This window comes from Coregonus clupeaformis, chromosome 15 (genome assembly GCF_020615455.1).
Source record: "Coregonus clupeaformis isolate EN_2021a chromosome 15, ASM2061545v1, whole genome shotgun sequence".
NCBI classification, from domain to species: Eukaryota; Metazoa; Chordata; class Actinopteri; order Salmoniformes; family Salmonidae; genus Coregonus; species Coregonus clupeaformis.
The window spans coordinates 6,158,289-6,179,822 of NC_059206.1; the positions used below are offsets into that span (position 1 = coordinate 6,158,289).

Genomic DNA, 21,534 nt, shown 5'->3' on the forward strand with positions numbered 1-21,534 from the left:
TTGTTCTGAATGAAATGCGGGTTATGTGTACATCATATGTATCACACTGGTCCCCAACCCAGCACCCCAGCTTATTTTATATGCTCAAAATCAAGACTAATTTGGGTTAGGCCACCTGAAGCCAAAACTTCTAAAGAGACACATTTCAGTGATGGATAATTTACTTTGTTGTAGACTTGCAACTGCTGTCAAAAGCTCTGCCTAAGGATAGGCTGCCCAGTCTATGTAGATGTGTATTCAGTGTTTGGCTGAGTTCATGTTTTTGATACAATTTCAAACCAGACATGGCAGAAAACTAGGAGGCACTACTTCAATTTACTTTGGGATTTCTTTGCCTTTGAAGCACCTTTTGATTGACATGGTGACCTTGTGCCCTCGGGGTCGCCTGCACTCCTCCCTGTGTTTGGACTGCCTCGCCTCCTCCATTAACTCCATTAAAGTCAAAAGACCGCTACACCGGACATTTGCCACCCAGCCCCTCTGTCATTTGGAGTCGGGGGGGTCGCGACCTGAAAAAACACAGCCATTTACAAGACAGTGTCAGCGCACTCAAGCATGTTACAGCAGAGCAGCTCACATGCTTCCTGGTGTCTTCACATACAGCTCAGCAGGAAGGGGACTGAGAGGGGAAAGGTCAAGCTAATAGTTACTTCCAGGGGAGTGTTATCAGTAGAGCAACACTGAGTCTTTGTCATGGAAAGCAATTTCCTTTTCAGCACGACAGTAAGTGTCACTCGTGATTTTTCTTTTTGAGATGATGTAGAAACATAAAAGAGAGACATTAAAGGAAAAATCCACTCAAAAACTATATTTTGGTATTTTTTTCATTAATCCACTGTTGATACTGTACCAAAACATTTTGCATGTCAGCAGTCAAGTTTTCAAGATATAGGATTTTGTCACGTGCCACATAAGCCATTGGGCCCGCCCTGCAACGTCATTGGATAACGCTGGGCAGGCCTCTTGCTAGCTGTCAATCAACTTGCTAGGGGGCTGGACCATGTGGGGGTAAAATGTAGGGAACATGGCGCGGCACAGCTTCAAAAAAAACAGTTGCTTTCAAACTAGGGATTTTGTGGCTAATTGAGGTAAAACAGTAATTCTGCTCATAGATTATGCATGTATGAACTATACATTGACACATCCAGCCAAAAGCAGGATATTTAAAAAATACTCTCTTAGTCGCCAAAGTGCCGGAGCATGACTTTAACAGTGGACTAATGAAAAAAATACAGAAATATAGTTTTTGAGTGGATTTTTTCTTTAACGGCGTAGAATTTGTATATTATGTTGTATGAATAGTGAGCTTCTGTTTTAATGTGAAAAATGCCATATGTATTGATCAAGCATAAAAATGCTGTGTATGATCAACTACCTTTCCCCAAACAAACACCAATAGATTGCATCATACAGTAAGTCATCATTACTCATGATCCCTTTGAGGTAGCCACTTATTCAGTGTCCCTAAATATAGCTTCATGGTCATTTCACTGAACCTCCGTGCCCTGCACTCCCTCTCACACACAATCATTTCTGTACACACAGCTTTTCAAGAAATAAACTAATAATTGTACGATTGTACAGGACAGTAGGGGTGTGTACTGTACTCTGCTGGCTCATCACATTTTAACCTCAGGAGACACACAACAGCACAGAGCGGGACCTGCCTCTTTTGGCCCGCGAGCCAGCAATCAGCACTGTTGTCCCCGCTCTGGTTCCAGAGTGGCTGTGGTGAGGGGGGTCATTACCAGGCCAGCGTTTTGCTGTCTCCTCTGTGATGACTAATAATAACGGGCCGTAGCATTAGCAACACAGTGACTGTTCCACATTCTGGAACTGAACTCCCAGGACACAAATTTAATGGGTGTCTGCTGCAGCCGCGGGGGCCCTGGTTGGAATCGGGCCCCGGCATGCATCACTGTGGCAGGGTTAGGGAGGTTGTTGAGGTAGAGTGGGGTTATACAGCAACAGCACAAGGCTGGCCTCTCCTGTCTGGGCATGTATGTAGGGCCTCCACACAATCAAATCAAATCAAATTTAATTTGTCATGTGCTGAAGACAACAGTAGTAGACCATACCGTGAAATGCTTACTTGAGCACAATCCATTTCTACAACCCCCCCATTCATTATGAAATCTAAAATGAAGAATGAAAGTGATAGCTGCCATGGCTGGTATCCAGGGAGGCACTAGGGGAAATCTCTGCAGGGCAGGGGGGTAACAGATTGCAACAGAAAGCGGGGGTGAATGATTGTACTGGCGCCCACTGAGAAACCCATAATATGAAACACGAGACGGACATTGAGACTGAACATGTCACGGTTCTTTAAATGTCCTCCATGGGGTGTCGCCTGGTAATAACGAGCGCTGCCCTTTCTGTCTGTCAACACCTGTCATAATAATGCAGGTCCTACTGGTTGGACGGACGCACACACAACCTCTGTCAACTCAGCATTCAGCCTTGCTGCATGGTAATCCACAACAACTGTGAACAAGTGAAAGTTATGTTTGTATGTACTGCACATTACCTATGCCTCGTATGAATCCAAATACATCAAATCAAATGTTATTTGTCACATGCACCAAATACAACAGGTGTAGCCTTTACAGTGAAATGCTTACTTACGAGCCCTTTCCCAACAATGCAGAGTTAAAAAGTAAGACAATTAGCAAATAAAAATAGAAAATAACAATAACGAGGCTATATACAAAGGAGTACTGAGTCAATGTGCAGGGGTTCGAGGTACAGTGAGATAAAAAAGTATTTGATCCCCTGCTGATTTTGTACGTTTGCCCACCGACAAAGAAATGATCAGTCTATAATTTTAATGGTACGTTTATTTGAACAGTGAGAGACAGAATAACAACAAAAAAATCCAGAAAGACACATGTCAAAAATGTTATAAATTGATTTGCATTTTAATGAGGGAAATAAGTATTTGACCCCCTCTCAATCAGAAAGATTTCTGGCTCCCAGGTGTCTTTTATACAGGTAACGAGCTGAGATTAGGAGCACACTCTTAAAGGGAGTGCTCCTAATCTCAGTTTGTTACCTGTATAAAAGACACCTGTCCACAGAAGCAATCAATCAATCAGATTCCAAACTCTCCACCATGGACAAGACCAAAGAGCTCTCCAAGGATGTCAGGGACAAGATTGTAGACTTACACAAGGCTGGAATGGGCTACAAGACCATCGCCAAGCAGCTTGGTGAGAAGGTGACAACAGTTGGTGCGATTATTCGCAAATGGAAGAAACACAAAATAACTGTCAATCTCCCTCAGCCTGGGGCTCCATGCAAGATCTCACCTCGTGGAGTTGCAATGATCATGAGAACGGTGAGGAATCAGCCCAGAACTACACGGGAGGATCTTGTCAATGATCTCAAGGCAGCTGGGACCATAGTCACCAAGAAAACAATTGGTAACACACTATGCCGTGAAGGACTGAAATCCTGCAGCGCCCGCAAGGTCCCCCTGCTCAAGAAAGCACATATACATGCCCGTCTGAAGTTTGCCAATGAACATCTGAATGATTCAAAGGAGAACTGGGTGAAAGTGTTGTTGTCAGATGAGACCAAAATCGAGCTCTTTGGCATCAACTCAACTCGCCGTGTTTGGAGGAGGAGGAATGCTGCCTATGACCCCAAGAACACCATCCCCACCATCAAACATGGAGGTGGAAACATTGTGCTTTGGGGGTGTTTTTCTGCTAAGGGGACAGGACAACTTCACCGCATCAAAGGGACGATGGATGGGGCCATGTACCGTCAAATCTTGGGTGAGAACCTCCTTCCCTCAGCCAGGGCATTGAAAATGGGTCGTGGATGGGTATTCCAGCATGACAATGACCCAAAAGACACGGCCAAGGCAACAAAGGAGTGGCTCAAGAAGAAGCACATTAAGGTCCTGGAGTGGCCTAGCCAGTCTCCAGACCTTAATCCCATAGAAAATCTGTGGAGGGAGCTGAAGGTTCGAGTTGCCAAACGTCAGGCTCGAAACCTTAATGACTTGGAGAAGATCTGCAAAGAGGAGTGGGACAAAATCCCTCCTGAGATGTGTGCAAACCTGGTGGCCAACTACAAGAAACGTCTGAACTCTGTGATTGCCAACAAGGGTTTTGCAACCAAGTACTAAGTCATGTTTTGCAGAGGGGTCAAATACTTATTTCCTTCATTAAAATGCAAATCAATTTATAACATTTTTGAGATGCGTTTTTCTGGATTTTTTTTGTTGTTATTCTGTCTCTCACTGTTCTAATAAACCTACCATTAAAATTATAGACTGATAATGTCTTTGTCAGTGGCAAACGTACAAAATCAGCAGGGGATCAAATACTTTTTTCCCTCACTGTAGTTGAGGAAATGTGTACAGTTGAAGTCTACATAGTTTACATACACCTTAACCAAATACATTTAAACTCAGTTTTTCACAATCCCTGTCATTTAATCCTAGTAAAAGTTCCCTGTCTTAGGTCAGTTAGGATCACCACTTTATTTTAAGAATGTGAAATGTCAGAATAATAGTAGAGAGAATGATTTATGTCAGCTTTTATTTCTTTCATCACATTCCCAGTGGGTCAGAAGTTTACATACACTCAATTAGTATTTGGTAGCATTGCCTTTAAATTGTTTAACTTGGGTCAAACATTTCGGGTAGCCTTCCACAAGCTTCCCACAATAAGTTGGGTGAATTTTGGCCCATTCCTCCTGACAGAGCTGGTGTAACTGAGTCAGGTTTGTAGGCCTCCTTGCTCGCACACGCTTTTTCAGTTCTGCCCACAAATGTTCTAAAGGCTTTGTGATGGCCACCAGAATACCTTGACTTTGTTGTCCTTAAGTCATTTTGCCACAACTTTGGAAGTATGCATGAGTTCATTGTCCATTTGGAAGACCCATTTGCGACCAAGCTTTAACTTCCTGACTGATGTCTTGAGATGTTGCTTCAATATATCCACATAATTTTCCATCCTCATGATGCCATCTATTTTGTGAAGTGCACCAGTCCCTCCTGCAGCAAAGCACCCCCACAGCATGATGCTGCCACCCCCGTGCTTCACGGTCGGGATGGTGTTCTTCGGCTTGCAAGCATCCCCCTTTTTCCTCCAAACATAACGATGGTCATTATGGCCAAACAGTTATATTTTTGTTTAATCAGATCAGAGGACATTTCTCCAAAAAGTATGATCTTTGTCCCCATGTGCAGTTGCAAACCGTAGTCTGGGTTTTGGAGCAGTGTCTTCTTCCTTGCTGAGCGGCCTTTCAGGTTATGTCGATATAGGACTTGTTTTACTGTGGATGTAGATACTTTTGTACCTGTTTCCTCCAGCATCTTCACAAGGTCCTTTGCTGTTGTTCTGCACTTTTCGCACCTAAGTACGTTCATCTTTAGGAGACAGAACGCGTCTCCTTCCATAGCGGTATGATGGCTGCATGGTCCGATGTGTTTATACTTGCATACTATTGTTTGTACAGATGAACCTTCATGCATTTGGAAATTGCTCCCAAGGATGAACCAGACTTGTGGAGGTCTACAATGTCTTGGCTGATTTCTTTTGATTTTCCCATGATGTCAAGCAAAGAGGCACAGAGTTTGAAGGTAGGCCTTGAAATACATCCACAGATACACCTCCAATTGACTCAAATGATGTCAGTTAGCCTATCAGAAGCTTCTAAAGCCATGACATCATTTTCTGGAATTTTCCAAGCTGTTTAAAGGCACAGTCAACTTAGTGTATGTAAACTTCTGACCCACTGGAATTGTGATACAGTGAATTATAAGTTTTTGATTTTTTTTTATAACCCAACCCTGATCTGTACTTCTCCACAACTTTGTCCCTGACCTGTTTGGAGAGCTGCTTGGTCTTCATGGTGCCACTTGGTGCCCCTTGCTTAGTGGTGTTGCAGACTCTGGGGCCTTTCAGAACAGGTGTATATATACTGAGATCATGTGACACTTAGATTGCACACATGTGGACTTTATTTAACTAATTATGTGACTTCTGAAGGTAATTGGTTGTGCCAGATCTTATTTAGGAGCTTCATAGCAAAGGGGGTGAATACATATGCACGCACCACTTTTCCGTTATATATTTTTTAGAATGTTTTGAAACAAGTTATTTTTTAAATTTCACTTTACCAATATGGACTATTTTGTCTATGTCCATTACATGAAATCCAAATAAAAATCCATTTAAATTACATGTTGTAATGCAACAAAATAGGAAAAACGCCAAGGGGGATGAATGCTTTTGCAAGGCACTGTATGTGAAGTGTAAATGTGTGTTTGTGTGTGTGTGTGTGTAGCGTCAATATGCATGTGTATGTGTGTGAGTGTATGTGTGTTGGAGTGTCAGTTTAAGTATGTGTGAGTGTGTGGGTAGAGTCCAGTGAGTGTGCATAGAGTCCATGCATGAGAGTCAGTGCAAAAATAGGTCAATGCAAATAGTCCAGGTAGCCATTTGATTAACCTCTACGGGATCGGTGGCCATATGCGGGACGGTTGAGCTAACGTGCGCTAATGTGATTAGCATGACTGTTGTAAGTAACAGCAAATTTTACAGGACATAGACATGTCTTATATTAAATTCTTGTTCATCTACAGTGGGGAAAAAAAGTATTTAGTCAGCCACCAATTGTGCAAGTTCTCCCACTTAAAAAGATGAGAGAGGCCTGTAATTTTCATCATAGGTACACGTCAACTATGACAGACAAATTGAGATTTTTTTTCTCCAGAAAATCACATTGTAGGATTTTTTATGAACTTATTTGCTATTTATGGTGGAAAATAAGTATTTGGTCACCTACAAACAAGCAAGATTTCTGGCTCTCACAGACCTGTAACTTCTTATTTAAGAGGCTCCTCTGTCCTCCACTCGTTACCTGTATTAATGGCACCTGTTTGAACTTGTTATCAGTATAAAAGACACCTGTCCACAACCTCAAACAGTCACACTCCAAACTCCACTATGGCCAAGACCAAAGAGCTGTCAAAGGACACCAGAAACAAAATTGTAGACCTGCACCAGGCTGGGAAGACTGAATCTGCAATAGGTAAGCAGCTTGGTTTGAAGAAATCAACTGTGGGAGCAATTATTAGGAAATGGAAGACATACAAGACCACTGATAATCTCCCTCGATCTGGGGCTCCACGCAAGATCTCACCCCGTGGGGTCAAAATGATCACAAGAACGGTGAGCAAAAATCCCAGAACCACACGGGGGGACCTCGTGAATGACCTGCAGAGAGCTGGGACCAAAGTAACAAAGCCTACCATCAGTAACACACTACGCCGCCAGGGACTCAAATCCTGCAGTGCCAGACGTGTCCCCCTGCTTAAGCCAGTACATGTCCAGGCCCGTCTGAAGTTTGCTAGAGTGCATTTGGATGATCCAGAAGAGGATTGGGAGAATGTCATATGGTCAGATGAAACCAAAATAGAACTCTTTTGGTAAAAACTCTACTCGTCGTGTTTGGAGGACAAAGAATGCTGAGTTGCATCCAAAGAACACCATACCTACTGTGAAGCATGGGGGTGGAAACATCATGCTTTGGGGCTGTTTTTCTGCAAAGGGACCAGGACGACTGATCCGTGTAAAGGAAAGAATGAATGGGGCCATGTATCGTGAGATTTTGAGTGAAAACCTCCTTCCATCAGCAAGGGCATTGAAGATGAAACGTGGCTGGGTCTTTCAGCATGACAATGATCCCAAACACACCGCCCGGGCAACGAAGGAGTGGCTTCGTAGAGAAGCATTTCAAGGTCCTGGAGTGGCCTAGCCAGTCTCCAGATCTCAACCCCATAGAAAATCTTTGGAGGGAGTTGAAAGTCTGTGTTGCCCAGCGACAGCCCCAAAACATCACTGCTCTAGAGGAGATCTGCATGGAGGAATGGGCCAAAATACCAGCAACAGTGTGTGAAAACCTTGTGAAGACTTACAGAAAACGTTTGACCTGTGTCATTGCCAACAAAGGGTATATAACAAAGTATTGAGAAACTTTTGTTATTGACCAAATACTTATTTTCCACCATAATTTGCAAATAAATTCATTAAAAACCCTACAATGTGATTTTCTGGATTTGTTTTTCTCATTTTGTCTGTCATAGTTGACGTGTACCTATGAGGAAAATTACAGGCCTCTCTTATCTTTTTAAGTGGGAGAACTTGCACAATTGGTGGCTGACTAAATACTTTTTTCCCCCACTGTAACTACACTGTCCAATTTACAGTAGCTATTACAGTGAAAAAATACCATTCTATTGTTTGAGGAGAGTGCGCAACAACAAAACTTATCACGGCAACTGGTTTGATTCATTCACCTCTGAAGGTAAATAATGTACTTACATTCAGTAATCTTGCTCTGATTTGTCATCCTGAGGGTCCCAGAGATAAAATGTAGCATAGTTTTGTTTGATGAAATCAATTTTTATATTCAAATGTAGGAACTGGGTTCTACAGTTTGAACCCTTGCTGTCTCTGGCTCCACACCCACCCCGCCCGGCCATCTAGATGTGTGAAAGTTAGTGTATAAGCTAATGATCCATCATGTATGACATTCCTGGGAGTGTGTAAACTTATATTTTGTATTACCATATCATTTTTGTATGTTCTCTATAGTTATGTACTTGAAAATGTATCAATTGACCAATTCAGCACATTTGGGCAGACTTGATACAAAATAGTCCAGTATTGCAATGCTTCACTGGATCAATCTGAAATGTTGCACACACACACTGCTGTCATCTAGTGGCCAAAATTGTGCCTAAACTGCAATATTATATTGTGACCTTTCTCTTGCATTTCAAAGAGGATGGATTTTTTAAAAAACAATAGAAAACACATGTATTTTTGTTTGTATTATCTTTTACCAGATCTAATGTGTTATATTCTCCTACATTAATTTGACATTTCCACAAACTTCAATGTGTTTACTTTCAAATGGTATCAAGAATATGCATATCCTTGATTCAAGTCCAGTTAGATTTGGGTATGTCATTTTAGGCGAAAATTGAAAAAAAGGGTCAGATCCTTAAGAGGTTAACTGTTCAGCAGTTTTATGGCTTGGGGGTAGAAGCTGTTCTGGAGCCTTTTGGTCTTAGACATGGCACTTCGGTACCTCTTGCCATGCGGTAGCAGAGTGAACGGGTCTATGGCTTGGGTGGCTGGGGTCTTTGACAATTTTCCGGGCCTTCCTCTGACACTGCCTGGTACAGTGCATTCGGAAAGTAATTTATTTTTAAAAATGTTCCCTCATCAATACCCCTTAATGACAAAGCAACAACAGGTTTTTAGAAATGTTTGCACATTTATAAAAAAACTGTATTCAGACCCTTTACTCAGTACTTTGTTGCACCTTTGGCAGGGATTACAGCCTCGAGTGAGGCTTCTCTCTCACAACAACAAGATTATCCCAGGCCAAGATCACCCCGTGGCCCATGAAGCAACCAGAGAAGGGTGACACTCACTCTGCCCCCCGCAAGAGGATTATGGGTAGAACATAAAGATGGCGATCACGCGGGTGGTCTCTGACACAAGTTTGTGTGTGTGTGTTTCACAGGATCATGCGCTTCCCTTGGCAGTTGAGTAAGGAGAAAGTCCGTCAAATCTTGCAGGAGGCTCTGTACGTGTGGAGTGAAGTCACGCCCTTGAAGTTCACGGAGGTCAGCAGTGGGAGAGCTGACATCATCATCGACTTTACCAGGTAATCATCAAACTACAGGTGTAGGATCTTAATTTGACCAGTGTTGTCGTAGCAACATAATCCTGCAGCAACAAGATTTTAATGTTTAGTTTAGTCCATAATGTGGCTTGGTCGATGGTTAGACTATTAGCTGGCCAAAATTAGGCTACATAAAAAGTGCAATACTGTAAATATAACCGTGTGTTAGTGTGGGTTTTCAGTGAATTTATGTAAATCACAAAGCTCATCTGCATTTACTGTGGTGCAGAACACTCTGAGAACCTGAGGCAAGCTTGGGATCAACTCTATTTCAGCTCACTTATTTCAGAAAATCAATTGAAATTCCAGTCATGCACTGAAAAATGTCCTATTGATTTCTATTACCGTTTTTAAATATGCTTTCAATATAACAGCATTACTGGTCATATGACTCGGTGTGTTGGTACACATCATCAATACTATGTATGTATCATCACTTTCCTGACTCACTCAATATGACTGCGCTTATCTGTGAAGCACTCAAACTTTACTACAAATATTACTAATGCTAACACCCAGCACATCCTATTTTGTCTGTCTAGTGCTTCTTATCAGGTTCATCTTGTTGACTTAAAGAGGTGAAGTTCTCATCTTATCAGACAAAAACACAAGGACCTTTTTTAAAAAGAGAAGTTGAGGGATTAGCGTTGATGGTTGTATAGATAACCAGCTTTGCTGTTGGATATTCATACAGCTGTGTTCTGGGCTTGTTATCTGTTAGGGAAATAGGGGCGTGGTGTTACAGCTAGTACAGCATTTCTCACTGGCCCAGCACTAGTGTTCAGGTATCGCGGTCCAATCACCAACCTTGAGGGCAATTTCCATTTTACTCCAAAAATGTGAAGCAGGTATGTATTAATTGGTGAATGGCCATTTTATTTTCAAAGAAATGTTATTCCTGAATTATATTTTCTAATTCAAACCCTGAACTCACCAACTCAGTTAAACTGAGTTGAATTGACCCCAACCCTGCCCGTCACTCACCCATGTCTATAATAAGCCATGCTCAAGTGCGGATTCCCCCCGGAGGGTAGTTCTCCAGGAACAGGGTTGGAGAGCCCTGTTCTATATCTATGGATGCAACCCAGTTGTTAGTTCGATCACTATGCATGCCGGCAACGTTAACTGGATTTAATCGCTGTGGTATGAGCCGTAACTCAATGCCCCCGCAGTGCAATTGGGCTGAGCAATGGCATAGTTTAGGACCTTTTACCTTACATCAAAAAGATGCCTCAGTAATGACATGATGTTCAGTTACTGTACTAGTTTGGATCTTGACATCAAGAGGGTTATGGAGTCCCAAGATTAGTTATAGACCCAGATGTTTTACTGTCTGCAATGACAGCATTACTTTGATTATTTACTGTACAGAAGGTCCATGGAGCCTACTTGAATATCTGAGCAGAAAGGAAAGGATCAAATGTCAATTTCCCCTTTGAATGCATCTTAATTAATGTTGAAATGGATACATGGATACATCCTCAACTGGCGGCCGGCGGGTAGTTTTATTTGGCCCCCCAAATTTTCTGAGCCAAATTAAATATTTTTATACTGAACACAAATATAATAATATAATAATAATATGCCATTTAGCAGACGCTTTTATCCAAAGCGACTTACAGTCATGTGTGCATACATTTTTACATATGGGTGGTCCCGGGGATCGAACCCACTACCCTGGCGTTACAAGTGCCATGTACCAATTGAGCTACAGAGGACCACAAAATATAAACGCAAAATGCAACAATTTCAACGATTTTACTGACTTTGTTCCGGGCCCCCGACCATCCGCTCAAGAAGACAATTGGCCCGTGGCTGAAATCTAGTTGATGATCCCTGTCCTAAAGTGACATTATTACTTATGAAGTGGCGAACTTAGTCTAAAACAAAATGGCTGACCACCCTGCCTTGTGCCATTGTGTTTGTTGTGTAGGTACTGGCATGGTGACAACCTGCCCTTCGATGGTCCTGGAGGCATACTGGCCCATGCCTTTTTCCCCAGAACTCACCGGGCGGGCGACATCCACTTTGACTATGATGAGAGTTGGACAGTGGGAAACAGCATGGGTGAGTGAATAGCAAAAATAAGAGATTTAATTTACCGGTCTATAGCAGTGGAGGCTCCTCAGAGGAGGAAGGGGAGGACCATCCTCCTCAGTGAATTTCATAAAAATAAAAATAGTGAAACATTAAAAAAAGTTATAATTTCCAGATAAAACTATACAAAATATATTCACATGTCACCAAATAATTGATTAAAACACACTGTTGTGCAATAAAGGTCTACAGTAGCCTCAGCAGCAGTCTGTAGGGTAGCACTATGGTGTAGCCGGAGGACAGCTAGCTTCTGTCCTCCTCTGGGTACATTGACTTCAATACAAAACCTAGGAGGCTCGCCCCCTTCCATAGACTTACACAGGAATTATGACAACTTCTGGAGGACGTCCTCCAACCTATCAGAGCTCTTGCAGCATGAACTGACGTGTTGTCCACCCAATCAAAAGATAAGAGAATAAATCTAGTACTGAAAGCATAAGCTACAACTAGCTAGCACTGCAGTGCATAAAATGTGGTGAGTAGTTGACTCAGAGAGAGAAAGATAATAGTTGAACAGTTTTGAACAAATTAATTTCTTCCAAAATTAAGGAGAAGCGAGAGAGAGAGTGAGCTAGCTATTTTAGGCTATTGCATTAGGCAAATGCAGCTAGCTAGTTTAGGCTATTCAAACACCCAGCCCAAACAGAGAGGGATGCTATGTTAGCTAGCTGGCTATGGCTATCCAACACAGGAACTCTTCCAAGTCAAGGTAAGCTTTTGGTTTTATTAATTTATGATTGTAGCGGGTTTACTAGCGCGTTAGTTCTAGTAGCTTTGTTGACTATGACGTGAAAATGATGTAGCGATTAGCGTTCATGATATGAAGGTTTGGCTTGGAAATGTTTTTTCGCCTGGTCACAGACAGCTGATGTGTTGAGCACTGAAGTCCACAAGGGAAGGGAAAACGTGAGAGGAGGAGAAAACGTAGCGAGAAGGAATTATATATATATACAACGAGCAAAGAGATCATGCTGTTTTTATGTGGCTGCTATGAACGTGAACTGTGTTTGTGTGTGATCAGGGATGTATTCATTCCACCGGTTCTATCGAGGAAAAAAATAAAATAAACGGAAGAGAACGAAACGGGTATAAACATTCCTGAATTTGTCCAATAGAAACTCACATTTGCAACTGTTGGACTAATGATTACACCCTAGATCAGCTAGATGCAGGCAAGATTGTGCAAGGCGATTTTGAATGTGTCAATGTCTGTCACCTTGAGTACTCAAAATTCTCTCGACCTGTGCACCTATGCTGTAAACTTTCATTCATAGGCTAGGTTGTAGCAACCTCATGATGGGTACAGGGAAAATTAGAGTATCATGTAGTAGCCTAAACCTATCGATGTTACATTGAGCTGGATGAATGGAATATGAATGACAGTCATCCAATATGCCGTAATAGAAATATGGCCAATAATCGTCCTCCCTCATCTTAAACGGCACCACTGGTCTCTAGGTAGTAGTTTACAAGTGAAGATACTGAACAAACATTGCTAAAGATACTGCCTAAATCTTGCTCAGGCAAGTTTGGTTGAAGCCCTCTGTCTCAATGTCACTGACCCTTGTCCCATGGTGGTCCCGCAGGCACGGACCTCCTGCAGGTAGCAGCCCATGAGTTTGGCCACGTCCTCGGCCTCCAGCACTCCCTGGTCGACGGAGCCGTCATGTCCCCCTTCTACAGCTTCTCTTATCCCCTGGAGCTGAGTGACGATGACAAGCAGGGTATCCAATACCTGTACGGCCCGCCGCGGAAAGCCCCGCCCGTCATCACCGAGACCAATGAGATCGAAACCACCGTGGTGAGGACTGAACATGACAAGAAATTAATAGAAGTTCAACTTATCAGTGAACACATCAATTGTTGGAAGCATATAGGTAGCAACTGGAATATTAGTAGGTTAATACACAATGCTCATTTCAGTGACCCAATTTGTTGAGATTGAAGAAAGTTTCCAGGCCTCTACAAGGCTGAATTGCGCTTCCGCCATATTGATTTTGCATGACATAACCTGTGCTCACTCTGTCTCTCTCTCCATGACTTGGCCACAGCCAGACCCCTGCAGGACTAACTTTGACGCCGTGTCCATGATCAGAGGGGAGATGTTCTTCTTCAAGTCCCGCTACGTGTGGCGTATCCGTGATGGCCGACTGCAGGCGGGGTACCCGGCGCTAGCAACGCGCCACTGGAGGGGGATCCCCGACAACATTGATGCGGCCTACGAAGACAAGACTGGAAACAGCTGGTTCTTCCAAGGTGGGTTCCACCATAGAAATAGAATACCTGCCATAGTCTGGGGTTTTACCCATTCTAGTAAGTATTTATATGGGCTCCACTGTTCTGCTGGTAGCAGTTGCTTTTGAGCTCTGATATTTGGCAGGAGTACAGAAGTAGTACAGAAGTAGCTCATCGTAGGGCGATGTGTCCAATTTTTTTAAAGAAGATATTTTTATGATATGACAGTTCAAAACAGACAGGAGAGGCCCAAGGTGAGAGTCAAACCCCTGTCGCCAGGACGTGTGTGTGGTCCAGAGTCGGGAGCTTAGAGCGCTGTACCAGACTCTGGCATGTTGGTAGCAGTTCTGAGTGGGACAATAAGGGTTTCGATTTGAGACTGCCATTTTTCTGAAAGGCAGGCACAGGAGGCTGCTGAGGGGAGAACGGCTCACAATAATGTCCGGAACAAAACAAATGGAAACCATGTGTTTGATGTATTTGATACCATTCCACTGATTCCGCATCAGTCATTACCACGAGCCCGTTCTCCCCAATTAAGGTGCCACCAACTTCCTGTGAAGTCAGGTTAGGTCAAACTTCTAGAAAGAAAGTATTTGACAGCAAGAGGGGTAAATGCAAAGTTATATTAGTTGCTTCACACAAACAATCCACAGCTTAAGGACTCTCTGCTCTGGTTTAGTTTAATCATAGTGATGACAGGTGGGAGAAACATGGTCTACTCTTGCACGGGTGTATAGTGTGTGTGTGTGCAGATATATACGATTGTCTGTGTGTGCCTGTGTGCAAAGGCACGTGTCTGTGTCTGTCTGTGGGTGTGTGTTGTTTTATGGGTGTCTAAACTCTCCACCTCCCACCAGGGCTCTGCCAGTGTTTGGGTGGGCAAATTAGGCCCAGCAGTTAGCAGAAGGTCCTATAAACACAGCAGTAGCAGCAGTAGTAGTAGAGAGAGGAAACAGCTGCAGTAGGGAGAGGAAACAGCTGCAGTAGGGAGAGGAAACAGCTGCAGTAGGGGAGAGGAAACAGCTGCAGTAGGGAGAGGAAACAGCTGCAGTAGAGAGAGGAAACAGCTGCAGTAGAGAGAGGGAACAGCTGCAGTAGAGAGAGGAAACAGCTGCAGTAGGGAGAGGAAACAGCTGCAGTAGGGAGAGGAAACAGCTGCAGTAGGGAGAGAAAACAGCTGCAGTAGGGAGAGGAAAACAGCTGCAGTAGGGAGAGAGAAGAAACAGCTGCAGTAGGGAGAGGAAACAGCTGCAGTAGGGAGAGAGGAAACAGCTGCAGTAGGGAGAGAGAGGAAACAGCTGCAGTAGGGAGAGAGAGGAAACAGCTGCAGTAGAGAGAGAGAGGAAACAGCTGCAGTAGAAGAGAGGAAACAGCTGCAGTAGGGAGAGGAAACAGCTGCAGTAGGGAGAGGAAACAGCTGCAGTAGAGAGAGGAAACAGCTGCAGTAGGGAGAGGAAACAGCTGCAGTAGGGAGAGGAAACAGCTGCAGTAGGGAGAGGAAACAGCTGCAGTAGAGAGAGGAAACAGCTGCAGTAGAGAGAGGAAACAGCTGCAGTAGGGAGAGGAAACAGCTGCAGTAGAGGAGAGGAAACAGCTGCAGTAGGGAGAGAGGAAACAGCTGCAGTAGGAGAGGAAACAGCTGCAGTAGGGAGAGGAAACAGCTGCAGTAGGGAGAGGAAACAGCTGCAGTAGGGAGAGGAAACAGCTGCAGTAGGGAGAGGAAACAGCTGCAGTAGGGAGAGGAAACAGCTGCAGTAGGGAGAGGAAACAGCTGCAGTAGAGAGAGGAAACAGCTGCAGTAGGGAGAGGAAACAGCTGCAGTAGGGAGAGAGAGGAAACAGCTGCAGTAGGGAGAGGAAACAGCTGCAGTAGAGAGAGGAAACAGCTGCAGTAGGGAGAGGAAACAGCTGCAGTAGGGAGAGGAAACAGCTGCAGTAGGGAGAGGAAACAGCTGCAGTAGGGAGGAAACAGCTGCAGTAGAGAGAGGAAACAGCTGCAGTAGGGAGAGGAAACAGCTGCAGTAGGGAGAGGAAACAGCTGCAGTAGGGAGAGAGAAACAGCTGCAGTAGAGAGAGGAAACAGCTGCAGTAGGGAGAGGAAACAGCTGCAGTAGGGAGAGGAAACAGCTGCAGTAGGAGAGAGAGGAAACAGCTGCAGTAGGGAGAGGAAACAGCTGCAGTAGAGAGAGGGAACAGCTGCAGTAGAGAGAGAGAGGAAACAGCTGCAGTAGGGAGAGGGAACAGCTGCAGTAGAGAGAGGGAACAGCTGCAGTAGAGAGAGAGAGGAAACAGCTGCAGTAGAGAGAGAGAAACAGCTGCAGTAGGAGAGGGGAAACAGCTGCAGTAGAGAGAGGAAACAGCTGCAGTAGAGAGAGGAAACAGCTGCAGTAGGGAGAGAGAGGAAACAGCTGCAGTAGGGAGAGGAAACAGCTGCAGTAGAGAGAGGAAACAGCTGCAGTAGGGAGAGAGAGGAAACAGCTGCAGTAGGGAGAGGAAACAGCTGCAGTAGGGAGAGAGAGGAAACAGCTGCAGTAGGGAGAGGAAACAGCTGCAGTAGGGAGAGGAAACAGCTGCAGTAGGGAGAGGAAACAGCTGCAGTAGAGAGAGGAAACAGCTGCAGTAGAGAGAGGAAACAGCTGCAGTAGGGAGAGAGAGGAAACAGCTGCAGTAGGGAGAGAGAGGAAACAGCTGCAGTAGAGAGAGAGGAAACAGCTGCAGTAGGGAGAGAAAACAGCTGCAGTAGGGAGAGGAAACAGCTGCAGTAGAGAGAGGAAACAGCTGCAGTAGGGAGAGAGAGGAAACAGCTGCAGTAGAGAGAGAAACAGCTGCAGTAGAGAGGAAACAGCTGCAGTAGGGAGAGAGGAAACAGCTGCAGTAGGGAGAGGAAACAGCTGCAGTAGGGAGAGAGAGGAAACAGCTGCAGTAGGGAGAGAGAGGAAACAGCTGCAGTAGGGAGAGGAAACAGCTGCAGTAGGGAGAGGAAACAGCTGCAGTAGGGAGAGGAAACAGCTGCAGTAGGGAGAGGAAACAGCTGCAGTAGGAGAGAGGAAACAGCTGCAGTAGAGAGAGGAAACAGCTGCAGTAGGGAGAGGAAACAGCTGCAGTAGGGAGAGAGAGGAAACAGCTGCAGTAGGGAGAGAGGAAACAGCTGCAGTAGGGAGAGGAAACAGCTGCAGTAGAGAGAGAGAGGAAACAGCTGCAGTAGAGAGAGGAAACAGCTGCAGTAGAGAGAGGAGAGGAAACAGCTGCAGTAGGGAGAGGAAACAGCTGCAGTAGGGAGAGGAAACAGCTGCAGTAGGGAGAGAGAGGAAACAGCTGCAGTAGGGAGAGGAAACAGCTGCAGTAGGGAGAGGAAACAGCTGCAGTAGGGAGAGAGAGGAAACAGCTGCAGTAGGGAGAGGAAACAGCTGCAGTAGGGAGAGAGAGGAAACAGCTGCAGTAGGGAGAGGAAACAGCTGCAGTAGAGAGAGGAAACAGCTGCAGTAGGGAGAGGAAACAGCTGCAGTAGGGAGAGGAAACAGCTGCAGTAGAGAGAGGAAACAGCTGCAGTAGGGAGAGGAAACAGCTGCAGTAGGGAGAGGAAACAGCTGCAGTAGGGAGAGGAAACAGCTGCAGTAGGGAGAGGAAACAGCTGCAGTAGGGAGAGAGAGGAAACAGCTGCAGTAGAGAGAGGAAACAGCTGCAGTAGGGAGAGGAAACAGCTGCAGTAGGGAGAGGAAACAGCTGCAGTAGAGAGAGGAAACAGCTGCAGTAGGGAGAGGAAACAGCTGCAGTAGGGAGAGGAAACAGCTGCAGTAGGGAGAGGAAACAGCTGCAGTAGGGAGAGGAAACAGCTGCAGTAGGGAGAGAGAGGAAACAGCTGCAGTAGGGAGAGAGAGGAAACAGCTGCAGTAGAGAGAGGAAACAGCTGCAGTAGGGAGAGGAAACAGCTGCAGTAGGGAGAGAGAGGAAACAGCTGCAGTAGGGAGAGGAAACAGCTGCAGTAGGGAGAGGAAACAGCTGCAGTAGGGAGAGGAAACAGCTGCAGTAGGGAGAGGAAACAGCTGCAGTAGGGAGAGGAAACAGCTGCAGTAGGGAGAGGAAACAGCTGCAGTAGGGAGAGAGAGGAAACAGCTGCAGTAGGGAGAGAAACAGCTGCAGTAGAGAGAGGAAACAGCTGCAGTAGGGAGAGAGAGGAAACAGCTGCAGTAGGGGAGAGGAAACAGCTGCAGTAGGGAGAGGAAACAGCTGCAGTAGGGAGAGGGAAACAGCTGCAGTAGGGAGAGGAAACAGCTGCAGTAGGGAGAGAGGAAACAGCTGCAGTAGGGAGAGGAAACAGCTGCAGTAGGGAGAGAGAGGAAACAGCTGCAGTAGGGAGAGAGAGGAAACAGCTGCAGTAGGGAGAGAGAGGAAACAGCTGCAGTAGGGAGAGAGAGGAAACAGCTGCAGTAGGTCCATTCACCAGGTACAGGTTTCAGCCTGAGCATCTGGTTTATGTGACCCACCGTCTACCTAGCACAGATGTCGCCCCGAACAGCTGATACAGGATCAGATATTATTTAATCCCCCTAATAGTTAACATTAGGATTGGCTAGGCTAATCCCAGATCTGTGTCTAAAAAGACGTGTGACATCATCAACAGGCGACAGTTACTGGGTGTTTGACGCAGAGAGGAGGATCACGGGGCCAGACTCAGTGCATCGGCTGGGCCTTCAAGTGTCGGACATCCAGGCAGCCCTCATGTGGGGCGAGGACAAGGCCCAGAAGACCTACCTCTTCAAGTCGGGCACCTACTGGCGCTTCAGCCCCCTGGAGAACCGGGTGGACACGGCACACCCGCGTAGCATGCAGGACTGGAGGGGCATCCCCATGGACATTGACGCAGCCTTCCAGGACCGATATGGTGAGTCAGAGCTATACAAAAAGAGTCAAAGGCTAAATGTATTTGGACAGGATCCATTATGTCGTGTTGTGTTCCCAGTTCGGTTGATAGCAAGCATGTGGATATCTCTGAGTATTGTGTATTTCTGACAGTTTGTGTGTGTTTGTGTGTGTGTGTGTGTGTGTGTGTGCGTGCGTGCATGTAACCCCATGGTAATTCCATTTAACTGCACTGAGCTAATTGTTGACCTCCTAACCTCCTAATAGGCTTTGCTCATTTCCTGAGTGGGAGGCAGTATTGGAAGTTTGACCCTGTGGAGGTGAAGGTTCTGGAAGGATACCCCCGCTATATCGGCATGGACTTCTTTGGCTGCCCCGCTTCCTTTTATCGATAAAGCCCAGGAAGAGTCCATATCGCCCCAAGAGGTGAATGAAATATCACGGCCATCTTTATTTTGTTCCACTGGGACTTTAGACTGATACAATTACATAATTGTGTAACATCAACAGGTTTACTGTTGATTTTGGTCTACTGGAGGTCAGGACTTAATGCTATTGGTTGAAACCTTCATTATGACCCCAGTCTGAGGTTCGTGGCTGTCTGAAGACCAATAGAAATTGAGGTCATAATTCAAAGGATGAATTGAGTACATTTAGTTTTATCATCATCCACAATATAATAATAGCTGGTTTGAAATCGATGCACACTGTTTCAGAGATCAGTTAAAGAGCGGACGGCCAGCTAACTGAAAAACAATGTACGCAACTGGTATTTGTAAATGGACATTTTTGTTCAAGATAAGTAACTTCAACACTTTTGTTCACGATTATCATAACCCAATTAATCAATAGGCAGCTTTTTCTCAAGACGAATGCTTACCTCTGCATCAAATAATAAGTTGTGGTATGTTATGTTTTTATTTTTTCAGAACAATAACTTTTGTAACGGTCTTTAGCCTCTGGTACATACTATTGAACAGTGGCATTTAAAAGTAACATTTTACATAGGCTTGTCTTTTCAAATCCGTAGGAACAGTGTAGTTACAGTATTATTTCAATACTGTATGAGTACTTTTCTCTTTAAAGGGAAATTTCAAAAAAATTCTACGTCATATTCATAATCTCCAGCACCACCCCAACATCAACATATGTGAAAATAGCACGTTTAGATGTTTTGTATTAAAAAAGATAGAGGAAGAAAAGTGTTTCACATGACATCATCGGTGTGTATCATGTGATTTTAACCAATTATGAGTAGGCATTGCCTACTAATTGTCCACTAATTGGTTGATGATGTCACTGGAAACACTTATTTTCCTCAATTTTTTTTTATACATAACATAGAAAACCACAAATTTCACTTACAGTATGTTGATGTTGGGATGGTGCTGGAAATGATGAATATGAAGTTGAACATTTTAGAAATGTCCCTTTTAAAAATTACAACCGGTGTACTAGAGAGTGAGGTGATAGTTCTATGTTTCTTATTGGTGCTCATCGCCCTTTCCATCCACAGCCAATGATACTCTTCTCAGGAAAAAGCACATTTAACAAACTATACCATCTGAATAGTTGTTTGCCTTGATACTTATTTATTACTGTTTATGTGTTGGCAAAAATATTTTACCCACAGATGAGTCTCAAGTATTTCTCTGTGCAGTCCTGCTTTCTTTTCTACCATTGTTTAGACAAAACCCATCAGGTGTAGCAATGTAAACCTATTTGAGAGGGACACACATTTTCTCTCTAGCCTCACTGAGCTTTCGATTTCACACACAGATGCTAAAACTGACTCAACAATGAAAAGATCTGACAAAGTTTGATTTGGGAGTATAACGTCCCTTTAATGATGTGATGATTTTACAGTGGTGAAAGCCAAGCATTGCATATCCACAGTTGTCATGGTGATACCTCATCAGGTAAAACGTCCTTCAGTTCTTTGACAAACTGTTCCTTCCAAGATGGTGCTGTAAACCTTATTCATGTTGTAGCGTGGAACCATTTGTCATGCAGCTAGCCTCAATTGCTAGTCATTGATGCTTCAGTGTATCAGCGCAGGCCACTGATACCATTTCCTCACTCTTTTTGATATATTGTGATGTCATTGACTGCAAGATAACTATTTCACATAGCTTGCACTGGTAGTTTTGGTTTCAGAACATTGTCTGTAGAATGATGTCTCCCAAACACTGTTTTTTTTAACCATGTATCCCACATAACAACATGACCATTAATCTTTCCTAGGATTGTTTTTTTAACCGAAATATATATTTACTATGTAAATCATTTTGTATAAATTCTTTGGTACCAATAAAAAGCCTCTTGGTTTAAATGAAATTACATTTTGTTTTGTGAATGAAATGTTTCACTTCCATATGTTGGGCACCGTTTGTAACATGCCATGTTTTGTGAAAAACATCAATTCCATGCCACAAAATGCTAACATTTGTCTCATATACAGTGCTGGATCAGTATCAGTAATGTTATTAATCATTGCAACATAACACATGTGGATTGCATCAGCTGCATGCTATTGAAGTGCAGGCATTATTGTAAGGATTGTTCCGGACTAATGCGGACTCGCGCTCATGTTTTTGTTTATGAGCTGGGGACCCAAAGGCTT

At 44.2% G+C, this 21,534-nt stretch overlaps 1 protein-coding gene across 1 annotated transcript in view; it reads left to right on the forward strand.

Annotated features, from left to right (window-relative positions):
* The window catches only part of mmp11b (matrix metallopeptidase 11b), a 37,998-nt gene extending 16,750 nt beyond the window's left edge, over nucleotides 1-21,248 (forward strand). Inside the window, exons 3-8 of the mRNA XM_041897588.2 lie at nucleotides 9,556-9,699; nucleotides 11,651-11,784; nucleotides 13,401-13,615; nucleotides 13,866-14,070; nucleotides 18,673-18,933; nucleotides 19,179-21,248. Coding sequence (XP_041753522.2) covers nucleotides 9,556-9,699; nucleotides 11,651-11,784; nucleotides 13,401-13,615; nucleotides 13,866-14,070; nucleotides 18,673-18,933; nucleotides 19,179-19,306 — 1,087 coding nt within the window. The 3' untranslated portion in view covers nucleotides 19,307-21,248. The remainder of the gene's footprint in view (nucleotides 1-9,555; nucleotides 9,700-11,650; nucleotides 11,785-13,400; nucleotides 13,616-13,865; nucleotides 14,071-18,672; nucleotides 18,934-19,178) is intronic.
* Nucleotides 21,249-21,534: the final 286 nt, after the last annotated feature.